This window comes from Gymnoscopelus microlampas (assembly GCF_963454915.1).
Source record: "Gymnoscopelus microlampas genome assembly, chromosome: 12".
In the NCBI taxonomy this organism is placed as follows: Eukaryota; Metazoa; Chordata; class Actinopteri; order Myctophiformes; family Myctophidae; genus Gymnoscopelus; species Gymnoscopelus microlampas.
Window position 1 is genome coordinate 14871791 of NC_139949.1, and position 25686 is coordinate 14897476.

General features: G+C 42.2%; 1 protein-coding gene across 2 annotated transcripts; it reads right to left on the reverse strand.

The window, feature by feature from the left end:
* Nucleotides 1-435: 435 nt before the first annotated feature.
* On the reverse strand, nucleotides 436-24123 carry vps37d (VPS37D subunit of ESCRT-I). Of its 2 annotated transcripts, none has more exons than XM_084073603.1 (4): nucleotides 23873-24123; nucleotides 15596-15767; nucleotides 5845-5927; nucleotides 436-2367 (listed from the first exon to the last, which is right to left on the reverse strand). In XM_084073603.1, exons 1-4 carry the CDS (start codon nucleotides 23993-23995, stop codon nucleotides 1825-1827), a joined length of 921 nt encoding a protein of 306 aa, XP_083929729.1. In that variant the 5' UTR covers nucleotides 23996-24123; the 3' UTR covers nucleotides 436-1824. The 2 variants fall into 2 exon arrangements, with proteins under 2 accessions (XP_083929729.1, XP_083929730.1); XM_084073604.1 differs by lacking the exon at nucleotides 23873-24123 and adding an exon at nucleotides 20763-21021.
* Between the last annotated feature and the right edge of the window lie 1563 nt (nucleotides 24124-25686).

A 25686-nucleotide genomic window follows, 5' to 3' on the forward strand; every position in this document is an offset into this window, starting at 1 on the left:
CCTCTGGGACAGATCCATGAGCTCAAGTTCACCTTTACCTCAAAGCAAAGTCTGCGGCCTAGGAAAGCCGCACAGTATTATCTTTTTTCAACTGGACCTGAGTGGAAACAAAGTGGCATGTTTGGTTGAAGCCCTGGCATGCAGAAGGCATTTTCTTGTTATGGTTTTCCCTCCTTTACTATACATGCACTTACATGACATATTTATGAGCAAAATGTATGTCATGGGGGGAAAAGTCAAGCGAAAAACTGAAATCCATGGCTTTCCCCTTTAAAGGAAGGGGTAGATAATGAGTGAAATAAATTGGAAAGGGGCCCTCCTTACAATATGAAATCACAACACTGGGCTTGCAAAATTCTGGTGTTCTCACAGAGATTAAAATTCACTCTCTCTCTCCTCTCCCGGTTCGGGGGAGAAATAAAAACACAAGCCGCCTTGAAAGAAGAAGCAGCTGCTCATTTATCAGAGTAAACAAGCCTTTGAAGCCAGGCATTTCAAATAGGATTTAAATGAATAAATATACCACTCACACTGATAGTAGCTCCAACATAATGTATGAAAAAACAAATGGCAGAATGTTTATGGTGCTCTTTTCTTTCTGGAAGGCATTTCAAACAAATGGTGGCGTTTCATGAAACTTCTCTTATCACTTTTATTCAGAACATAAAGATTCATTCAAGGGCATCGAGGTGGCTCCAGGGGAATGTTCCGGCATAATACCGTGGAGACTGGTGTTGGATTCCTCCATGGTGCCTCCGGCTTGGCCGGGCTCTCCAAAGAACACAATTGTCTGTGTTCATGGGCAGGAGGCCTGGCAGGGAAGGGCGTTCTGTCGTTGCACTAGTGACTCCTACAGGTTGGTCGGGGTGCCTGTTCAGCGAGGAGATGGAACTGGGAGGAATAGCATGTTCCTCCGCACGCGTTAAGTCCTCCCGGTAAAACAACTCGTTGCCAGGTGAAAAGCGCCTGGCCACATCCACGTATTGGAGGAGACACGTGGTTGTCTACACTCTACCCAGACCAAACAGTAGGGGTTGGCAGAGACAGGGACTATACACATGGGGGGTGTAGAAAATGAAAAAACAACTAAATCGTTAAAGAACATAAAGAGTCATGTGCAACGCAGAATTTGCTAAATCTCGTCAAACAATGTCTGCGAACACTGTGCAGATCTGACTGTTAATAAATACCATATGGTCTAAATAATATAATTTGTTCAATTCTCTGCTGCAGTCTCTTGTATTGGCATGCATACGCTAAGGATTAGCTCCACGCGTAGATCAATGCCTTTCTTGGTGTATGAAAAAGCCATCAGAGTTTTTAATGAACCCCATAACCAGGACTTTATTGATGTCATCATTCAGCCTGATGACACTAGCTTGGCATCTCACATAGCCCCAACTCAGTTTCATGTTGTATGAATGGACAATGAAGTCCTCTTTGACATACAGAGCTTTACATCATAGATGTGCTTCACAACCCTGTTTCAACCTGACAGTGTGACATTCAAATAAAAACAAAATCCAACTAAAAATATCCATGCCCTGATTCTTCCTGTCTCTTATCAACTGCCTCTCTCTCTGTCTCTGTCTTTCTCTCACACGCTCCATTCCATGTTTGTGGAGTTTCATGGATTTAACTCATGTCACTTATATCTCATGATAACTTTTGGATGTCATGGATAAAAAACAGATGTTGAAGATTCCACCTCAGGACTGTCTCCGGGTCTGTATTTGCTCACATAAGTCTGCCGGGGGCCACCGTTGGGTCCCATGTCTCGGGAAAGACCTCTCAGCCTGCAAATTTGTTCTTCTCCTCCACCGGTTATCGGTACGGTGGCTCGGGCTGTTGGGGGTTAGGCCTGTAGAGCTGCTGCAACCGCACTGGCCGCCCGTTGGCCGGCCAGCCGCCTGATAACTGCCCTATGACCCTGAGGTTCATGGGCTGGCCGTGTCCGGGATGCGGGTTGCTGGGGCTGAGGATGTGAGTTTGTCCCGGCTGTGAATCAGAGGCAGGTATGCTTCTTTGATGGCTCGGGGCAGAGGCAGGGGGAGAGAGCGGCAGTAGGATGGCCGGCGTGAGGCCATAGCGAAGCTGGAACACTCGAAGCGGCCCCTGGGTTATGAAGCCGTTGGGCCGCTGAGGGGGCTCCTGGTGCGGCTCTGTGTCTTTCTTTGTCTCCTGAACTTTGATGTCCGGCTCTTCTGCTTTCTTAACTTTGCATTGCTGCCGCTGCTTGGCCTGGCTGAGCTCCTGGACCTTCTCGACTTGAGCCCGGCGGATGTGGTAGGCCTTTCTGGAGCTTTGGAATGAGTCCAGGAACTGCTCCAGGCTCACGTTCCCTTCCATGAATTTCTCCAGCAGCTCCTGTCAAAGCAGAGTAGACAAATAAACATATATCAGAAGGCAGGACAACAAACTAAAGGAGCTCCAACCCATGGGAATTGGACCAAACAAACTTCATGAAGAGGATTTTGACAAAGGCTTATACTGTTTATCTGTGACCTTTGGTGCAACTTTTGACTTGCATCCTTTTCACTGTGTATATTTTATGTGCCACAATAAGGTTCATAAAAAGTAACAGATTTGATCACAATTCTGTGAGTGCTGTGACGTATTTGACTGCAGAGAGTTGGGGTGGGCTCCATCTCGCAAAGTCTAGACACCGTTAAGCCTTACAACTTCATAAGTATGGTTTTCTGCACTGACATAGAGAGTGGGAAAGCTGAAAGTGGGGTACTGTATGATTGTATGATAGCACAGGCTGGCGGGATTTGATCCGTGGCAAGCAGTGTCATGTGTGGCTCTAGGGATATGAGGCCTTAAAAGTGAATCTGTCGCTAAGCACAAAAGAGACCTCATTTAACTTGGTAACAGGAAAGAAAAAAAATGCTTCAAGCAGCCTCTGAAGGCAGCAGCGTGACTGCAGCTGAGCTCTGGCTAGCCTTGGGAATAAGACATAAGCTTAAACCCAGAGATGGAAGTGGTTGGGCTGCAATCTCTATATATGGGAATTATAACTCTATTACACAATGGTAGAAAGAAATGCAGCTAATATCTTTTTATTCATTTATTCATTTATATAAGCCTTCCTCTAGGCCAGAGGTGAGCAACCATGTGTTTCTCAACCATTCGTTTTCACAAAGCCGGTTGTGAAAGATAATGCATTGACCTCAGCCTCCTGTCATGTTACATGCGAGTCGGCTTTAAGTTTGTCTATCCTTCCCCTGAATGTTTCAAAGGTGGAAAAAGGTGCATCCGGGTAGCGCAAGGGTAAAGTTTTCACCCACCACCTGGGAGATTACGGTTCGATGCCTTTTGCCAAATGCTCCAACAAACAAAATGTTTGTGTTTGGGAAGCCAGGGGGGGATTGTCACTTCAACAAATTTGCACCCAAATCCCATTTTAAAGAAGTTGAGGACATAATAAACATGATGCTGGAGACTGGAGTGTGTTTTTTTTCCAAGTAAAACAACAACAAAAGAGAAAAAAAACACAGAACACTCCAACATCATTTTTATTATGTCCTCAACTTAATTAAAACAGTATTTGGGTGTAAATCGGTTAAGTGTCCCTTTAAAGTGCCTGTTCAGCAGGGAGCAGAACTTTCAGCTCTCCTGTTGAAACCTGTGACAGTTAGGTGAAAAGAAGTAAAGTGGTCACTCAATTTGTCTCAGAGTAGGCATGTGGTTGTCTATCTCTATACCCATACCAGGCCAACAGTGGTGGCTGGCATTAATAGGGACTGTGTGTACTGTAGTGCATTGTTCAAGGGGAATTGGCAGAATGACAAAAGTGGGGAGAAACCCACAATAAAGACCCTTTACTCTTTTGATATCCACATTCTTGCCAAACACAAGAAACATAGCAGGATGGTGAGATATTCAGCAACGCTTCGTTTCACATTAACATAAGTTGTGTGGTGATGCAAATGGACATCACACCATGTTTCTGCAGAACCATTTTATACTGAATATACACTAAATTCCAATAGCAGCTATTGTTTGGAGTGGACTCTCTTTGCCTCAGAAATACAATAATACTGCAATATACTTTATATTTTGTGTTGTACATAACATGTCTTCTCTCTCAAACATCTTGATAACTGAGAATGCAATCACTCATACAAAAGGAGCAAGAAAACCATCATTAATATTTTAAAGATCCCATTTGTGTTACTACTGTTTGATGTGCATAATGCTTTTCTCCATACATACTGCAGTATTATTTTTTTAAAGGTAGATAAAAGAAAAGTGTAATGCACATCAAACAGCTTCATATACAGTACATATGTTAGAGATTTCAGTTCCTTTTTTTCTTTTTCTCAGTTTACTGTCGGCTGGAAAAGTCTAGTCAAATGATTTGTGGTTTGTCAGAAAGTGTCTTTCCAAGTTCCCTTTCTTCACCATCGCTGTGCAGTTGTTGCTTGTGAGACAAATACATTTTCCATTCGACATGATGAAAAATATTACTCTCATTCTACATGGACATTATACGTATGCCTTTTGCCGTTTCTTCCCAAACTTATTCTACAGCTGCCTTGTCTTGTTAGCTGTGGTTGACAAATAGTAGTAACCTATTACTAAACAGGTAACACACTTGGACCACTGATATGCTGCCATGGACATTTCTATATTCAATTGCACTGAGCCATTCCTCTGATCCAATTAGTTGGGGTTCAAATTGAAACCTGCAGGGGCGCCCGCTGGCCTAGCGGTCCAGGCGCATACCACATACGCTGGTAATCCAGTTTGACAGCGTGTCGTGCGTTCGACTCCCGATCCCGACGACCTTTGCCGGGTGTCAGCCCCCCCCCCCCCCCATCTCTCTCCCCATTTCATGTCAGCCTACTTTCCTATCAATAAAGGCAGAAAAAGGCCAACAAAAATATCTTTAAAAAATGTAAATAAATAAACCTGCAAACCTGATCCGTGATTGTACGGTGGGTGGTATGAATTATTGTTTTTGTCCGCATTTTTAAACTGGATTGGTCGACCGGTTTGAACCTGTTAAGGCCTGAGGTTCGGATTCTACAAAATGTCAGTGGTTCTCAATCTTTTTCATGTCAAGGACCCCCAGAATTATATGTATTTGGCCGCCGACCCCCATCTCAAAATATTTAGTTCCAGGGACCCCCCAGAAGCAAAGATTTGAGTTCAAAATGTTTGCTTAAAAAATATACATATATTCAAAGTTTTGCACAAATGTTCTAAGATTTTTCAAAAATAACAGATCTACAAGCTCATAGTGCGACACTCGGTTCCGCGCTATGAGCTTGTATATCTGCTAGCTTGTATATCTGAATAGCCAAAGTATAACATAATGGTTTTAAGTGGTTACACAGATACGTTCCCGGTCTTAATGGGTTAAAGACATGGTTGGCCACCCCTGTTCTAAATCAACAAGGACAAACTAGTGCTGAAATCACACCAACCCCACGACTTCACTAACACGGCAGACAACATAAACCACAAGCTCTGTGTACGTTGCACCCACTGTTGCTCTAATATGGACAGCCGTTTTCTGAGCACTTACACAGGGCAGTGATTCAGCACAGGCAGGTTTATGAAGGAAGCTGCCCCGACCTATCAGTGGACTGCAGGCTGTTATTGATTTCGAGTCGTGGAGTAATTGATTAGGTGGTGAAGGAACTGTTGTTTACTGCATGGACGAAACCTACCCCCAGAACAGCAGTGTTTATTTGTGTGTGTGTGTGTGTGGGGTGGGGTGGAGAGGGATTAAGGGATGGGGCATTTTGTTGTCAAGCTCTCTCACAACACAGCTGAAAAAGAGCGTGTTTGTTTTGCAGCAAGCGCCATTTGTCTTATTAGGTTTTGTTTTACCTCAGATTGGTCCTCGGCACGTCCCACCTCCTCCTGGAGGAGATTCTGGGCGGTCTGCAGGCTGTGCTTCTGGACGTGGGCCTCTGAAAGTACAAAAGAAAACATCTCTGATTTACAAATGAGGGGAGGGGCGTTATTCATGACTTCGATTGTGCTGAAGGGGAATGCAGTAACTGAGAAACCATGTTTGACCAACACATCCCCAATGGGGAGGTGCTCGTGCTGTTTTGTATCCCACACACTTTTATCCAGAGCGACTTTCAAGTGCGAGATCAGAGTAAATAGTGCAAATAGTAAAAAAAAAACAAGAGTAAATAGTGAAAAACAATTGAGTTCTTCAAAGAAACCAGGTAAACGACAAACCTAGCATCTGTCTAAATAACATTCTTAGCGTTTGTGGTCAAGCAAACCATATATGGCTATCTAAATAACATGTGAACAAGTACCCTACATATATCAGTATAACTGTCTATAGGATCTATCAATATTGGAGAAAAAAAGCATGGCATATAAATATATTCATCGAGCGTACATCATCTTATATTTCAGAGCTCTTTTTCACTTCACTGGGGAAGAGAAACCTCAGGGGCTTGTCTCAGATGCCCGATCCCTGAGACTTACACATCAATGCACATGCACACATTTCAGTTACTTATTTATGCCCACCTCAGTAACAACATTCTTTTTTATCCAAGACCTGCCAGATCTATTTTTTTGATTATTGTAGACGCAGGCACTCAGTTACTTTGTGTATGTGTCTGATCTGATGCTCAGTTTTTGTGTCTCACACGAACACCGCGCATCTGTCACTTTTCCAGGGAAGAGGGGAATCATAATGTATTAAATCAGTGCCAGCTGACTAGAAAGGGTCCCCTGTCCCCTCAAGTAAAAGCAGTCATCACGTGCCCCGCTGCTGTAAGCCAGTCCTCTGGCTGAACTTTGCCAGGGGTAAGGTTCGAACAGAGGTCACTCTGGCGGGGGTCATCCGATGAGGACAAAATGGTCATCAAGTGGATGAGGTTTGTCACATGCTGTTCCCCCACTCAGCATCTGTAGCCAAGATGTTTTCTCTTCAAAAGCAGTGCTTCTCAACCAGTGGTTGTGTGATGTTCCCAGTGTTACGAGCAAATAACCTTAACCACTTATATTCTTATTATCTTATATTCTTTGTCATACAACGAATAGTGAAAATAGCAGTTCTACAAGCTTGTAGATCTGCTATTTTCACTGTTTTAAAAATTGTTTTAAAAACCTTTTCACCTATAATAACATGTCCGAAATAGGGATGCCAGGTTGAAAGTGGGTAATCGAGGAATATTGTTATTTTACATACAGTGTCCCGACTTTGGTCTCAATGCAAAACCCAATCTAAATGGCAAAGCGCTGTCGGAGCACGCCTAATACTCAAAGATGCACCTACATGTTCCACCACACCCATATTAATAATATAGCAGTCCACGTTCGACTGTGGAGCATTCGGGGTAGTCTACTAAGAACCAAGCATGCGTGAGAGAATGGTCTTGTGTGTGCAGCCCCACATCGCAGCTGTTGGAGATGGGGGTGTAATAGGAGGTGACAGCCAGGCAAACAAATACTCCTAGAGCAGCTGTGTGTGACCTACATCTTTGGGGGTTGGAGCAAAGTGTGTTTGTGTGTGTGTGTGTGTGTGTGTGTGTGTGCGCTTAGGGGGGATGCTAATGCAATCTAGTACTACCACACGGACGCGGTGAATGGTGCTATGGAGTAGAGTAACATACGGCATATCAGAGGGATCTCAAATCAATTTGATTAATTAAATGGTGAAAGGTGCTAGCACGTTAATCCAAAGTAATGCGCATTGCGTTCACCAGTTTACGCACACATTCACACACCGATGGCAGAGGAAACCATGCAAGGCCTACTCAGCGGGAACAGTTAGGGGTTCAGTGTCGTGCTCAAGGTCACTTCGGCACTAACCCAGGGGGAGCTGGGGATCGAAATCGGTAACCTTCCGATTCCCAAGCGGCCCCTCCACCTCCTGAGCCACTATAATAAAACATTTTAAGGTCAGGAATAATAGCTTTTGGATTCGGATTAGAGCATCGTAAAATGCATGTACTTGTACTTTTGATTTAGAGAATGATTCTAGCCATTATGGCATTCTCGTGATAGAGAATGCTGACGCTCTAGCACAGTGTTTGTTGGGCGGTGCTTTACTGAAACTGAGGTGCTGTAAATACGCTTGTATTCAACTTTTGAATACCTATGCAAACCTTTTCTTATAGGAAAGCAAACCAATAAAAGTGTTGTGTGAGCTAGTCAGCCAACAGCTTATCTCAACTTGCAAAATGGCCAAGGGCACCCTGGGGTGCAGGATGGGACAGATCTACAGTCTACAGATGCTAGGCTGAGGACACAACCGTGATACTAATCTATGTAATTAGTTCCCTCTACTGATCACCTGCATTGAGGCTGTGTTTGTGTGTGCTAAGGTAGATAGGTATAGCAGTTGATGTATTATGGTGCCTTAATCCATTAAGACCGAGAAAGCATTTTAGATTTCTTTGGCTATAAAAAATATTGCAGATATACAAGCTCATAGCGTGGCACCGAGTGCCATGCTATGAGCTTGTAGACCTGCTATTTTTGAAAAAACTTGACAATTTGTGTCAAATTTGTGTCAAAAAAATATATATATATTTTTTAAAGTGAACATTTTTTACTCCAATACTTGCTTCTGGGGGGTCCCTGGAACGAAATATTTTGAGATGGGGGTCCGCAGCCAAATACATATAATTGTGGGGGTCCTTGACAAGGAAAAAGTTGGAGCACCACTGATATAACAACCAAACAACAACAATGATATGTATTTGGCCGCACACCCCCATCTCAAAATATTTAGTTTCAGGGACCCCCCAGAAGCAAAGACTTGAGTTAAAATGTTTGCTTTAAAAGAATATATATTCAAATATTAGCAAAAAAATCTAAATATAATAGCAGATCTACAAGCTCATAGCAGGGCACTTGGTGCTGGGCTATAAACTTGTATATCTGCTATTTTTGAATAGCCAAAGAAATCAAAAAGTGACACAGATGCGTTCCCGGGAATTGAATGGGTTAACCCTATGTTGAACCTGTCTTGCTGTCAGAGTTACTGTAGGCATAGGCTGGCATTGCCCAGACTATCTGCCAGAGCAAATGACAGACTCGTTTTTCGGTTTCCAGGCTGCTGTAGGCATGTCTACAGCCATATATACAGTACGTATACAGTAGAAGCACACACCGACAGTGGCACACAAGTACATTGCTTGACATTTAGTTTCATTATCATGACTGTGAATAGTAGTGATGAGCGGTGAGTGATTATTTGAGCTAAAATGCATTATTAAGCTCGTAGAGTGCCGCGCTACGAGCTTGTAGATCTGCTATTTTCGCGAAAGTGTGTGCAAATCTTTGAATATATATTCTTTTAAAGCGAACATTTTTAACTCAAATCTTTGCTTCTGGGGGTCCCTGGAACCATTTTCTTTTAGATGGGGGTCCGCGGCCAAATACATATAATTTCGATACGTATAGCAGTTGATGACATGAAAACGTTTTAGAACCACTGATATATATATTTTGTTCCAGGGACCCCCCAGAAGCAAAGATTTTAGTTAAAAATGTTTGCTTTTAAAAATATATATTGAAAGATTTGCATACATTTTCACGATTACAAAAATACAAGCTCATAGCGCGGCACTGAGTGCCGCGCTATGAGCTTGTAGATAAGCTATTTTTGAATAGACAAAGAAATCTAAAATGACACAGATGCGTCCCTGGCTTGAATGGGTTAAAAAAAAAACAGCATGAGGGTTGCTGTTTTTGTCTCGTAAATGTTCAACTATCTGCATTTCTATAGCGCCTTTACCAAAGAACTTTATAGCGTGTATCACAGTCACCAACCTGCTCAACGAGAGCAGTTACGTAGGGGTTCAGTCTCTTGTTCAAGGACACTTTCACAGAAGTCAGGAGGAGCCGGGGATCAAACTAAGCCAGACAGCCTCCTGAGGCACTTCTGCCCAACTTATTTAACAGCATAATATAGCATCTACCCCCAGCCTACTGCAGAAATAGATTTGTTTTTTGACTGAACTGCCAGTGAACTTACTTCTTGTCAAAGGCTGCTAGATATCAGTGGTGGTGTTGATGGATGGCATGCCTGCTGCAGGGAACCAGTTAGCAATGAAACAAAACAAACAGTTGCAGTGTACTCAGAGTTATATCTTTGTTATTCCCCAAAATGGCACCGACTCAACCTCAAATGAAGAAAAGCTGCTCGGCATACCGGGCTACCTATCTGCTGCCGATTACACTCACACAGAGTGCAGATACTAGATATGGCTTTGCGGAGTGCAACAATTAAACACACGCACGTGCATACCTTTACAATGGGTACTTGGTATTCCCTAATGAATCCTATGGCTGCACACTTCACAGGAGAGCTTAAAGACTGTGTAGTTTGATTTTGGTAAAAAATGTGTTTAAGCCTGATTCAGAATCTCCAAATACTTCTCTATCATTCACCTAAATGTCAGAAGTGAAATTGTTGTGTAAATATGAAAATAATGCATAAATATCAAGTCTGATTATTTCCTCCTGTCCTCTATTTCACGAGGGGTTACTCACCACTGTTACATCACGTCAGTTGATCACGTATAGTCCTTTCATCATATGATAATTCAGTTACATTACAAGATCAATCCCTCACTTCTTCTATGATGTCAAGTCCAAATAAAAATAAATGAACCACAAAATCAACTTCAAACGATCCTGGGACAGGGCTAGACATGTCAAAACAAAAAGGAAAATTGTTCTAAAACAATAGGGAGAGCAGCTGGAGCAGCTGTTCCTGTCTGGTTAAGGATATTAACATTGTTATATATTGTATTGAACTAATTGTATTGAAAAATCGAAAGTTTGACCTCCAAATCAGGTCACATTTTTATAATTGTATGATTCTCAATAAAAATGTTCACTTTTTACAGAAAAACATACTGTAATTTGATTTAATTGATCGATTTTGAGGTTGAAAATGTGTTGGAAGTCAGCATTAAATTAAAGCCATACATGGACATTTAAAACTTGCTTCATCTTCTGTCACACACAAAACAGTCAGGATGAGAAAATCATCACAGAGAGAAGAGCACAAGCATAACACAGACTATTTTCTGCTCAAATTTACACGCACGCGAAGCACGATGGTTAACTCACACACACTGAGTGGCACAGACAGTGCAACAACTTGTTGCTGGGGTGATAGTTTTCTGTGGGGGGGTGAAGTTCCTGGGAACCACCGTTCAAACAATGAAGAGGAATTTAATTACCTCAAAATGAATTACATTTACATACAATAATTGTATATTAAGGTTGTCAGGGTACTGTAAGGCTTAAAAGGGTAGAATGTGGCAGTCACCACAAATGTTTCTGTAGAGGAGACATCCATTCGGTGACCTTCTGTAACTGCTGGTCCTGTTATAGGATTGAATTTCAGCAGATGAGGAAGAGATGGGGTACTTGAAGTTCAAAGAGGCAAGAGAGGAAGCAGCACGTGGCCCTAGCAACACTCTCTGGCATCCTGAGGAAGGGGCTTAACCCTTCATGGACCAGGATGGTAAAAGGGGTAACAGAACATTTCTAAAACTGAGCTAAGACGGAACACCAGTTTGAGCCGGGTGATATTGCGCTTTGAGTTTCAGACAATAGCACTTAGTCAACCAGTACAAGTAGTCTTACCCAAACACAAGGTTCTACATTTCTCAGTGGAAGAGTAGAGGGAGACCACTTCCAACCACTGCAGCTGTACTATTCACTATAAATTGCTTGGATTGCTTTAACTCAACTGTGTGTAAAATTCAGCACATCACCTTTCCTCTTAATGTGGGTTCAGTGGACATTACACTTAACTCCATGTGAGTGTTGGTCAGGAGAGAGAGAGCGAGGCAGGGCCATCCCACTGGGAAGGCAAGCTGCACCTGCTCTTTGTTAACTGCCCTAATAATTAACCCTCTGTCCTTCATATAGACCCTGTTGCATTGGGTGGGTTGCACTGACGTATGTGAAATCTCAGATGAAGCTGTATTATTAACTGTGTGGCTTCTAAAAAGACTAAAGAAAGATGATTCGCCCTATTTTCAGCGGGGAAACAGGGTTGTGCATCCAGAATAGGGTCATGTGTTGAAAACGTATATTTTTCGAATCCACAAAAGTGATGATGATGATGATGATATGCATTATTAATCCCCAGAGGGAAAAGTCAATGTCACAGACCACTTTCCTTCAACCACTTAATTGATGACTTTCAGTGAAATGGTACGAGTGTCATTGACGTGTGTGAATACAATAGCATTAGATTGACCTTGCTTATGGAGCTCATAGTGAGTGTTTGTCCTACAGCTAAAGAGGCGATGGCTTCCTTTTGTCGGGCTGGAACTTGTTACATTAGACTTGGTGGGATTTATCATCAAAGCTTTAGTAAACACGCACCATTCCCCCTGTTAAATCCGGTATGAGGGGTGTTTCCAGTAAAGACTTAATCCAGCTTTGAGCTCTTTGATAACTACTCCCAAAAAAGAAAAACACATTTGTGAAAACAAAACATTGGTCAGAGACAAGCCTAGCCGTTGTAGTTTCCTTTCTGTTGGCCTGAACATGCGAGTGGCTGTTCGCAAGTATTGTCTGTTCTGTGGTTGAGGGTTATACGTGAAAATATCTGATTCAGGTCTATTTACAATGAGATTCCAAGGGCTTGGTTTGTCACTCACTCATAAGTACAAGCAGCGAAATGTTGGTGTGTGACATATGCTCCAAACTTAAAGTCTGACTGTCTTAGGACTGGATGATTTGAGCTAAAAAGCCTTATTTTACACTTTGGCTATTCAAAAATAGCAGATATACAAGCTCATAGCGCGGCACGGAGAAGTGCCGCGCCACGAGCTTGTAGATCTGCTATTTTTCAAAAATCGTGAAAACTTGTGCAAACCTTTGAATATATATATATTTTTTAAGCGAACATTTGTAACTCAAATGTTTGCTTCTGGGGGTCCCTGGAACAACATATTTTGAGATGGGGGTCCGTGGCCAAATACATATAATTTTGGGGGTCCTTGACATGAAAATGTTTGAGAACCACTGATATAGAAACAAACGTTTTTCAGAAAACTGTTGGGATTTAGAAGACATTTGTAGAATCGGCTTCTTCGGGTCTTAATGGGTTACGGCTGATTTATATTTCATTGTATGACGGTGACATGCGTAGAAAATAGCCGATCTACAAGCTCTCAACGCAACACATCGGGCCATACTGTGAGCTTGTGCCCTGTACATCTGCTATTTTAAAATAAGCATTAGTGTTTCTGTGTATTAGTGTGTACACACTAATGAGCATATGTAGGTTTATTATGAATCTCTAATCCTAAAAGTCAGTGGCATTAATTAGCAACAGTGTGAAGGGCAACGATGTTGTGGGAAGCATTCTGGATTCTAATGCTGGCAGGCAGCGGGGACATTAGCGGTGTAAAATACAGAGAGGATCACATTACAAGGTTGCAGTTCCACCTGGGGACAACGGCGTACTTGAGCACATTTCCACGTTTCTCTCTTAATAGATTTCCTTTGCTGTCATCAGGCTGCATTACACAATACAGCTGTCGGCGACGCTTAGCCGGAAGTTACACAGTTTTGTCTCTGCCACAATTACTCGCCTCAAGAAATCCTCCCCATTGACGTTTTGTCCTCCCTTGTTGCAGCCCCAAACGAGAATCAGATGTTTTAGAGAGGAAGGAAGGCCCCCCCACCCATCCTGCTATGTGTTGGCGTTGCTGGCACTGTGTGTGTGTGTGTGTGTGTGTGTGTGTGTGTGTGTGTGTGTGTGTGTGTGTGTGTGTGTGTGTGTGTGTGTGTGTGTGTGTGTGTGTGTGTGTGTGTGTGTGTGTGTGTGTGTGTGTGTGTGTGTGTGCGCGCACGCACGCGTGTATGTGTTGACAGGAAGTTTAACATTCCACCCACCTTCCATCATTGGGAAGCAGCTGAAGTTGTCTGCGGAGTGTGCACTCATCATTCAAACGCATACCACATCACCAGGGAGGTCAGAACAGATTCAACGTTGTGTTGCGTCTGATCCATAAAGTTTACACTCAGTAATTGGAGCAAAGGAGCAGGCCTCCCTCCAAAAAAGCATACGGGAGCTGTTTGGAGACCTCGTATCACCTGCTTCAGGTATGACAACCATTTCAACAATTTCGACAGTTCACCCAAGAAAGACAATATAAACATATATATATATTCCCTCAGTTTCACTCAGCTCAAAGCTCTCCCTCATATAGCCCCCTGGTTCAGCTCTATCACACTGTCAGAAGCATGACTTGCCAAAACAAAGACACGGCCCCTTCCCACCACTCAAATTCCATGACAACCACTCCGAGCTCCCTACTGGCATTTGATATGCCCCCCCCTCCGTTCCCATGACCACACTGGAGCTTACACTGGAGCGGTTGAAGAAGTCTGTCTCATTGACACTCTGAAGCCTTTTCTGTACAGTCATGTGAAACTCGTATTTGCGCCCCCCCCCTCTCCTCCTCCTCAGACAAAAGGCCATTGAGAGACAGATTCACAGCACCACTCGATGTAGGGTACACAATGTGATGGAGGGAGGAGAAGAGCCAAGGCCAAGAGAGTCAACAAATATTCCATATTTCTCTTATGGCTGTGAAGGCCAGAGCACTGTGGGTAAAACGTCTCCCAATGAAATATATGACCGATGGTGTCATAGGAAAGGGAGGAGATGGACTGTAAGGAGAGCAGGGTGCTGAACACAGTAACACTGGGGTTGCAATCTCTTCTACATGCATTCATATGCGTGGTATTCACAGTGCGTGCATTCGTACGTCGATGTGGCAATAAAATCTCTTGAATCTGCTGGTATGAACTGATGCAACTGGGAAGTATAAATGACGTAGTACACCCAAAGCGTGTTCCAATTTCAAATAACTCAAATCCTTTACTCATTCAGTCAGAGAAGACTGGATTCCAGTCCTCATCTTTAAGCTGTTTAATAGTCTCTGTGGTGTTGGGCGACAAAATGATGTCTTCAAAATAAAAGGTTTTCTACAAGTAATCTACATATGTTGACACTTAATTTGAACATATGTCATTTTTGGCATCTGGCACTGTTGACAAACTGTGTGTGTGTGTGTGTGTGTGTGTGTGTGTGTGTGTGTGTGTGTGTGTGTGTGTGTGTGTGTGTGTGTGTGTGTGTGTGTGTGTGTGTGTGTGTGTGTGTGTGTGTGTGTGTGTGTGTGTGTGTGTGTGTGTGTGTGTGTGTGTGTGTGTGTGTGTGTGTGTGTGTGTGTGTGTAGAGCTAATCTCGCAAACCGCTGGACCGATCAGCACCAAATGTATTATTATTTTTTATATATATACTTAGTCTGTAGCAGTGAATTGTGGCCCTGAACAAATTGCTGTCCAGCTAAGAGGAAAAAGGGATGGCATGCTAAATGTATTTAAATCATAATATTAAGGTAGCCCCTTTACCAGACAAATGGCTCAGAGACAAGCCTGAAAACAAAATGAAACCGTACTGGCATGGCCGTATTATTTTCCGTTCCACCATACACTCCTCAAATTTTCAAAGTGACCCTGCCAAGCAGTCCTCCCTATTCCCGACTCGACCGCGTTCTTCCCCGTTAGGATCCTTCACGCTAATAGAAGCACCAGCCGCATCTCTCAAACTCACCAAGTTTACTGTGCTTTTCCCAGCAGGCCGTGGTCAGGTTGGACAGCTCCCGGTATTTCTCGGCCAGCTGGACTTTGCCATTGTTGAGACGGGGTCGCCAGGCAAGACTGTCCTCGGCCACGCTCCGGTTGGTGGTCAGCAGCATCTCTCTGTCCACCTGCAGGTCCTTGAACTGAAGACAAGACACACAGAGCAATGGGTAACGTACAGCTCAGTTACACACTGTAGCAAATAGGGATGGGACCTAGGCCTGTCACAATTATTACATAATCATCTAATCGCAATATTTTGAGATAATCGCAATTATTTTCGCACAATCGTCATAATCGTCTCCATGTTGAAATGTGTTCACACAATTTCGAATATAAAAAAAGCAGAAATAGCTTACAACGCGTCACTTTGTGGCGCGTTGTAAGCTTGTAGATCTGCTATTTCTGCTATGTATAAAATTATTAAATATGTCAATAATTTCTTTGTATATTTAAGTTCTGCCTTGTGCAATGTTTGATTACGAGGCCCAAAAGGCTAATGGGGCCATAATCGTTATTATCGTGAAAAGATTATCACACAATAATCGTATCGTGGAGATTTGAATTTATAGTGAAATTGTCCTCCGTCACACACTAGGACGGCTATTTTTGGCACACGTTAAACAGCATCCCCCCAGAATAGGGATGCTGGTGTGGAAGTGGTAAGTGGTTAACAAAAGTGGCATATCGTGGCAAATACCAAAGGATTAGCATGTATGTAGCACAATTTCCATGGTCAATATTTGGGATTTCTCACTATGCACATATTATGTTGTTCAAATCCTGCATCTTTTTTTGGCTAGCTACAGCTATGACTTATCAATTAATGAGGAAAGTTACGTGGCTTTCTGTCAGTTAGTAATGTGCAATATGTGAAATTAACTGATCTTTGTCTACGCCGTGGGATTATTCAAATATAGCTCTGTGAAATTGTGTAACGGAATATCAAAGAAAAGGCAAACCATGCATATCAATGAAATTACATTACAAGTCCTAAATACAGTCAACTATGTAGCCTGTCCTTAAAACCCCCCCAGAGAGCGGTTTGGGAGGATTTAATCTTGGCCTGGTCCAGTTTAGTGCTGCCTTGGAAGGCAAGGGATTGTTGAATATAAAGTTATTTTTAAAAAGAACTGAAGTATGGCTCACATGACTCACTACCATGTAATTTCAAATATTTGGTATTGTCAGACAATATGGATGGCAGCATATACAGCACTATGGCAACCGCCTCAAAAACAGATAAACACCAGGACAAATCAGACAGAATAGTGAATACCATAAAAACAAAATCAATCTCAACTTTCAAACAGTCACTGTAACCTTTTCCTTTGACTTCCTTCGACAAAGAAACGACCTGCAGCACAGGATGGCAGAGGGTTTGTAATACATGCAGAGATAAGTCCATGGTAGACAGAGATTAGAGCGTACATGCGTACTTTGAGCCAGGGGCCTCTTGCATTTCTTGTACCATCCATCGGCTGGTTACAAAAGACCTGTCAACGACCCCTCAAGACATTTCAGAAGCGCACCGACTGCAATTAGTTTACTTTATGTAACATCGAAAAGTCAATTACAAATTTAGCCTGGAACTTCATTAACGGCAAACCTCAGCCGCCCTCAATCTACACGTAATCTGAAATATTTATGCTGTTGCACACTTCCATTAGATCAAAGTCAACGTACATCATATTGAACATACATCAACTGGCAATGTAACATAAAAAGTCAATTACAAATTTAGCATAGGCATGGAACTGCTTTGCAAATGTCAACATCCCTGGCCTCTATGCATTATCTGAAATACAGTATGTATGCTGTTGCATACTTCCATTAGATCAAAGTCAATGTATATCATATTGAATATCAAATCAATGCAAAAGCTCTGCACTCTCACACCAGCGCCTCATTCATCATTGTTCAACGGCCGATGTAATGTAGCGGGCTGCAAACTGGGTAGGTAGTAAAGGCTTCAAGCTGGGGCAAAATTTGTGTTAATTAACAAATCTATCATCAAGCCAGCACAATTATGGCTAAAATGATAGTCCTGATTATTTTGCTAATTACCTACTGTGATTACATAATTTGTCTCAATGAGTTGGTGTCAATGAACAGGTTTGGTAATTGCATTCCAGGAAAATACATAGTCTAGTTGGTGAGACCGGAGGGGAGCGCACACTAGGGCTGCATGATAGGCCTGTCACAATTATTACATAATTGCCTAATCGCAATAATTTGATATAATTGCAATATTTTTTTTATAGTCACCATAATCGTCGAAATCATTTCCATGTTAAAAATGTCAATATATTTTCAGAAACTTCAAAAATAGTGGAAATAGCAGATGTCGCAATGCGACACGTTTTTAAGCTTGTAGATCGGCTATTTCCACTATAAATGTTTATGTTTCAAGTATAAAGTAGTTAAAATGTGTCATTTGTCATATCTGCCCTGTGTAACTTTTGTTTACAAGCCTAAAAGCCAAACATAAATGTAATTTTGATTCATAATGTTCAACGACAGAAACACAATTAAATTGTTAATCGAGTAGTCAAGTAAAATGTCATAACCGCCGTGACAGCCCTACTTGCACGATATGGACAAAAAGGCATAACTCGATTCTTATGCCAAATATCTCAATAGTGATCCGATTTACAATATGACAATTCACCCTTGTTATTTGACTTTAAGTGTAGCAACAGTCTGAGCATTCTTCAAGAAATTGCATTGCTTTTATTTTGAATTCCTCCGACCGGAATACAAACGCTTACTTTCCTACGACTTCACCCGTTGCTCTAATTTTGAAGTCCACTGACTGGAAGTCAAACGCCCACTTCCTACTACGACATGGCGAGCGGGATAAACTTTACAATGGTCAGGGAAAATCCCCTATCGTTCAAAAAACTAATGTCAGTTCTGGTCTTGTCAGACGTCGCCTACTGTAAATCATTTTCAATAAAAAAAGGTAAGTGAGTAGGTCCCGTGAAACTGCCGCAGTTGTCACGCACACGCCAGTGACAGAGTGTGTTTCTACACGACGTGCAAGGAAAGGAAAGGGGGTTGAATGAGCTGAAGATGAAACAAGCTATTGGACACACTCAGAGCATGAAGGCCTGGCTGTGATTGGCTGGCTTTAGCTGTACATACAGAGCCAGCAAGGGAAATGTACATTGTTGCTAGGGCTGTCCCGATTACAAATTTAAGTTGACGATTAATTGTCACTCAAATAATTGCGATATAATTGTGTGTTTGTTTGGCATTGAACATTGGAGCATATGAATACAATTTTTGTTCGTAATCAAAAATTGCACAGGGCAGATATGACAAATAACATATACAAATACATTATTGACATATTTAATAATTTGACAATTTGGCCGATCTACAAGCTTACAACGCGTCATAGCAGAAATAGCTGATCTACAAGCTTTGTGACGCGTTGTAAGCTTGTAGATCAGCAATTTCTTCTATTTTTAATATTTGACAATGTGTTAACATGGAAACGATTATTATGCGAAGAGTATCGCGATTTTCTCAAATAATTGCGATTAGACGATTATGTAATTGTGACAGGCCTAATTGTTGCCTTTGATACTGTATAGCATGTTCATATCTAGATAATATGATATAATAACAATATATCATTCAGTCCTTCCTAGTGCACACTCTCCTGTGAGGGCGTGTGACAGGTTGGTGTCAAATACTGAAAAATTGATTTGCATTGATTTGATATTCAATACGATATACATTGACTTTGACCTAATGGAAGTGTGCGACAGCATAAATATTTCAGATAATGCATAGAGGGCTGTTGAGATTTGCAAATCAGTTCCATGCTAAATTTGTAATTATGTTACATTTCCAGTTGATGGATGAGGCACTGGTGTGAGAGTGCAGAGCTCCTGCATTGATTTGATATTCAATATGATGTACATCATTGACGTTGATTGAAAACACAACTACATTATACGACTGTGGTATACAGTATATTTGTTGTGTTGTTTAGTGTTGGCGATAAGCTTTTCTATCTCGGCAGTAGTCCTGCTGCAATCATAGCCGGTGTCTTTAAACATCATCACACTGCGGTAAATGTGTAAATAAGGATCACACAGTGGGTGTGGAGGACTGGTGGATATTATGTCTGTGTGGCTAGAGGACCATGAGCTGCACATAGTCTTCATGGGCTCATACTGGATTGTATTATCACATTTCAGGTGCAGAAAACACCCTTAAGGAACGCTTGCACAGTTGTGCTTATATGGCACCATCTGGTTTGTAACTGGTTTGAGTATATGACAATGCTCATGTGTCTATTCTAAAACAATAACTCCTTCCATGTATGTTAGCTTTGGTACGCTTTGGCCTCTCTGTTATGAGTGGGTCTTTCCCTTCTTAGCTGGAGGTGCTGGTGAATCATTCAGCCCCAATTGTCCCCGATCAGAGGCTGAAGCTCCGAACTACTCTTCTCCTCCGCGAGGCGTGAGCAAGCAGCCGGCTTAGTCCTCTTCTGTAGGCACATGCTTAATCACATGTATCAGCGGATGTGTGCAGAGACGAACAAGCTGCACACAGACAAAACAGAGAGCAGCTGTGGCTGGTCACAGTGCTCAGTGTGAAAACCCAAAGAATGTAAATGGGAGTGATTGATTTCATACAGCAACGTAAAGCACTTGATGCAGTGCACACATTGATGTACTGTAATTAATTTCAGCTTAACCGTCAACCGTGGGAGCTGAAATTGATACTGCTACGTAATTAACTATGCAGTCCTACATTTAGAAGTCAAGTCATTTAAAAAAATATCTTCTGGCACACTCAAAGTCATTACTGTCTCGCTGAATAATTCTCTGAAGACCTCCAGACTTTTCAATGTGATATATCACAAAAGTTCAATGAGTAAACCTTAATAACTATGAATACTTTTTTATGCTATTTTAAAACATTCTTCTGTTTTATGGGAAGACATTTATAACTTTTGTTGTTATAGGTGCTATGCTGTATAATCTAAGTATTAGTATTATTATCATTACTCTGCATTAGGCCTTACTAACACTACCACATCATAGTAGACGATAAAGTCTAAGTGCTACAATGCTACATTGTGAGGTTCTACAATTCAGCAAAACAAACAAACCAACCTTGTGTGAACTTAAGATTCCATCACCTCAGCATTCCTTAATCCACAAAATGTGAGATTTTCATCACCGCTTTCCTTAAAAAGTAATTCCCTCTAGACTAGAGCCAAGGATGATTTCCAAGCACTCAGCCACAAGTGTTGCATTCTGCATTTCTTGCACACTTTTGGCTCATCTAATGGATGTTTGTGGGGCATTCATAATCCAAGATTCAGAAGAATTTGCAGAATGCAGCCCCAAATCAAAAGAAGCATGTGTGCACGCAGATATAGGCTACTACAGATCTGCTGTTCTCTCACAATTTCCTGTGACTATAAACGGCATAACGCATCTCATTCCAGCCCATATCCCCAATTATCCACACTGTTTATTTCCTAAACAGGAATTGAAACAGATGCTCCATTTCCTGCTTTGACTGGTCCAGCCCGTTTATAAAACAAAGCCTTTTAGTCGCCCTCTGGGGCCCAGCGCTTGTATTTTTGATGCACTGAGTGTAAAGCAGAGTTGACAGTATTTACGGTCGCAGACAAATGACACTCTGGGAACACTTTGGATTTGGAGTCCTGTTCCAGCAAGTCTATCTGTGAATGAATTGCTGCAACACTGTTTTCTTCTGTGGTTCTGCATGATTGGTGGCATGAAATAAAGTAAATATGTGTTTTTGTTATACCTTTGACAATTAGAAGGTAGATTCTCTGACTTCTGCTGTCTACTTTAAACCATCTATTTAAGACTGAACTCCAGCCGAACTGACTGGTCATATTGGTCTCCCGCCGCAGTCTGAAAACTAACTAACCTCTTAAGACATCACCTCACCTTCAAGTAGATAGATAGATTAGATAGGTATTAGGCTACATAGATAGATGTTGGTTATTTACAACAATATGTTTTGTTATTGTTCTACCAGTCCGGAGTCGGACATCCGAAGGCTAGAGACTATGTTTTTGCTTCTGTCAACTATTAATGTCCGGCACCGTTTGACTGATCGATGTGAAACTTTGCACGCACACTTGTCTCGTAGTAGGTCAAGGAAGAACCGCCAACCCAAATATTACAAATCGTCCGTATGGTGGTGCTATAACAGCCCGCTTAACGTTTTGGCTTATAACGAATCTTAGGTCGTACAATAATTTGTGGACATTTTGAGTTTTCTCCAAAACACATTTTTTGCTACTAGTCCTACAATTCTGTTCCAAAACTCATGCAAATCGGTACACATTATCTCTGGAGTCATGTCACATATCAGTCAGAATTGTCATAATCCATTTCAATATGCTATGACTAACTTCCAAAGGTTGCAGGCCCTGGGTGGGAAACGTCGCCTGGCGGAGACCTGCCCTCCAAGGAGCACTTTTTTCTAGTTTAGATTTGTTTGTGCATGACCATAAAGAATGTTTAGATAGTAGATGTTGTTTACGGATGCCATGTTGGATGTTTACCTGGTATCCTGGAATCTTTGAAGCATTAAATTGTCTTCTTTGCACTCTACTTATATGACTATTTACCCTGTCATGTGTTGACTAAAATTCATGCCATTTACTCTTACTGATTTGTGCACTTGTTCTGGATAAGAGTGTCTGCTAAATGCCTAAATTGTTAATTGTAATTGCCTTTTGAGACTCTCAAATTAAGAGGGCCCTGCGTGAGAGCTCATGATTCTGTTGCAACACTATTTGTTGTGAGTTACAGTTCTCAGGGAGTGACTGAATGTCTTCACTTAAAGGCAAGCAGGAACAGTGCAGTCCACTGGCTCTGCAAATCCCATGCTTTTGTCAAATACCGTGACATCAGCGGAGGGTGACAGTTCAGACAGGCAGGACAGCGGGCAACCCCTGTTCCAAGCATTCTTGTTAATCCAGAGGGGGGCTTACCAGAGTGGCTAGTGAGGCAAAAAGCAGGCATTCATCTTTTTGTCCCATAAATGATCCCCTTAAAAACGGTTGCCCCCGGAGACCCAGGAACATTAATGAAGCGCAGCAGTGCTCCGCTGGGCTCATGAGAGTGGCAATGGAGCCCAGTCACACAATGAGCCCCAACCACCACAACTATGCAGTGTCAGTCACACCACAGACAGACATAACAGCATGAGCTCAGGGTAATGGGAGAGAGTCACAGCATGGCACTCCGCTGATGTTTGCTGTTGGAAAAAGCTGGTGAGGTGACAGACGGGGGACATGTCGTATCTCTATCTCTACCAACGATTGGTATTATATTACTAGTTCATTACGGCTATACCACACCCTGGCTGAATACACACCAAACCCCATTACTGAAACTCCTGAGACTCCCCAGGGAGAATTGTATGACCTCCTGATGATAGGTGACCACTGTGGCAAGGCAGCATCTTTCCAATTAATTCTTCATCAGAGGTGGGTTTCAAATGTCATGCCTTGGTCAGACAACTGAACCCAGGCACACCCTGTCCGAATAACAAGCACAGTTTACTCTGTAACAGAGAAAATATAGCCTATACCGTTACCTGAGACACTCGGGCAAAAAGCTGTGGACAGACAGCTTTACATAGACTGCTATAGATTCTATAGATTCTACTGCTGTAGAATCTATAGAATCTATAGCAGTCTATAGTATAGATCAATGGTCACAGCTGAGAAGGACATGCTCATTCCTATCTACAATGAGCTTTATTGTTCTCGGGAAGGGTAGATATAAGAGACAGGAAATATATTAAATGTGTGTGTGTGTATACATGGGGTGGGGGTTGGGTTGGGGGCATCTTCTTCCATGCGTTTAAGAGGTAAAATAACAGGGGGGGAAAACGCATCAGTGAATAAAAAAATGTTTTTGTGAATTATTGGTGGAAAACATGACATTACCACATGTTCCAAATTTGGGGTTGAAAAAAACCCAAAGAAGAATCCATGCAGCCCTCAGACACGCAGTCATTCGATGAGCTTTGTAAAGCAGATCGTGCACATCATGTGCCATGAACATGAGCCATCTAATACTAATGGAACCAATGGCTGTTTAACACAAACCCAAGCTTGATCACTGAATCCATTCATTTAGGAAAAAAAGATCAAAGCAACACTTTATTTGATTGTCAGTTTGCTTCTTTGTGGAAACGAGAGAGAGAGAGAGAGAGAAAAAATTACCTTCTCATTTAGTCGAATAATTGTATCCATTTTATCCTCGTCCTGCAAGAGCTCCTGAAGTTCACTGGTATTCAAAGCCCGGTAGCCATCAGGACACGAGTTAGTGTCCTTAGGATTGGACATTATTTGTATCCTTTTCAGTGCGGTTGAGACGACTTGAAACACTGTAGCCAGTAGCTCCGCTCGGTTACATGTCGTTCACGCTGGAATGCGATGTGATCAGCCTCCACACACGCACACACACACTCTCACACACACATTCACACACACACACCAGCGCACAGCGTCAAGCTGTTATCCGGTGCGGGGGAACTTCCTGTCGGATTTCTTTTTCAAAATGCAAGTCTAGTCTTCACGATCAGTGTTGCCAGATTTTGTGAGAGAAATAAGCAACCAGGTCTATGAAAACCAACCCAAAAGAAGCCACTATATATTTGTTTCAAAAGATATCTATGGGAAAAAAGTGAAAGATGTACAATGTTTTTGAAACATTTTAGCAACACAATTCTTGTATAGGGGGGGTCCCTGGCACAACATATTTTGAGATGGAGGGTCATTGGATAATTAATTACATATTCATTTGACAATGAATTTGACTTGACATGAAATTAGAACCAAAGTCGCTTTTAATAAGCAGACCAGGCAACCCCATACAAGACGATCAGACAAGCGCGGATTAAGAACCATCTGAGGTCTGATCATTATGATCATGCGGTATTCGCTCTGATCAAAGGGAACACGGACCGTATGCAGCGCCTTGGACATTTGGAGGAGGGGGTCGCCATGTCGGCGTGAAGCCCCCCCGCAACGAGAAACGTGTTGAACTTCTTCGCACTTTTTCAAACAGCTTTCCAGCCTGGTTTCTTGTCTAGCTCACACTGGCAAACATTCATACAGCATGCGTCATAGTAGAACATGACTGAAGACGCCTTTTTCCTCACCCTTTTTGACGAGATTGAATCCTCTTTGGCAATGATTCTCAGTGATGTTAACAAATGGCATTGATTCATTCCCCTTCTAATTGCAATGACCCCCAGCTTGATAAACTGCATTACGCCATGGATACCTATATCTATTTATGTATCCATGTGACACTGTAAAATCCTCAGTTTTATCGCTTGTGTGTGTGTGTGTGTGTGTGTGTGTGTGTGTGTGTGTGTGTGTGTGTGTGTGTGTGTGTGAGTGAGTGTGAGTGAGTGAACTTTGGAGGCCCCTCAAGGATCCCTGAGGGTGCCAGTTTTTAATCTCCTTTGGCAGTTTAAAAATAATCTCCTATAGGTCTCTATTACTCTGCTCTTACTTTAACAGCAAGGATACAAAATTGCATCAAAAGTGATCAAAAAAGTAAGCCAAAGAACAAGATTTGGGGGCAGAATTTCCTCTTTTGTTGACAAAAGTGCTCTCAAGACTCTTGCCGGGGCCCTCATTCAATGCCACTTTGACTATGAGTGCACCTCTTGGTTCTCCCAACACCCCAATGCCACTAAAAAGTAAGCTTCATCTCAGACCTCCCAAAACAAACTGATTCGACTACTTATCGTTCTAAAGCCCATGACCCACCTAATTCACATTTTGCTATAGTGTGGGATGGCTCAGGGTAGAAGACAGGGTTAAGCAATTAAAAATGGGATTGGTTTGGTTAGTCAAAGGGGCATTGCCCTCAATGCCCTCAATCCTGACTAACTACTTCTCCAAAGTGAGTGACAGGCACAGCCACAATACTAGAGGGAGCGACAACGATCTGGTACCACCCATCTATAGAACAAACATGGGAAAATTCCCATTCTACTAACTAAATGTGGAATGCCCTGACA

What these genes read in the sequence shown, in the direction of transcription:
- vps37d (XM_084073603.1), bottom strand. Translation starts at nt 23,995, where the DNA reads ATGTCCAATCCTAAGGACACTAACTCGTGTCCTGATGGCTACCGGGCT. An exon ending in TTATTCGACTAAATGAGAAG is followed by an intron (nt 15,768 to 23,872) that starts GTAATTTTTTCT and finishes TCTTGTCTTCAG; the next exon opens with TTCAAGGACCTGCAGGTGGA. An exon ending in GTGCCGAGGACCAATCTGAG is followed by an intron (nt 2,368 to 5,844) that starts GTAAAACAAAAC and finishes CTGCTTTGACAG; the next exon opens with GAGCTGCTGGAGAAATTCAT.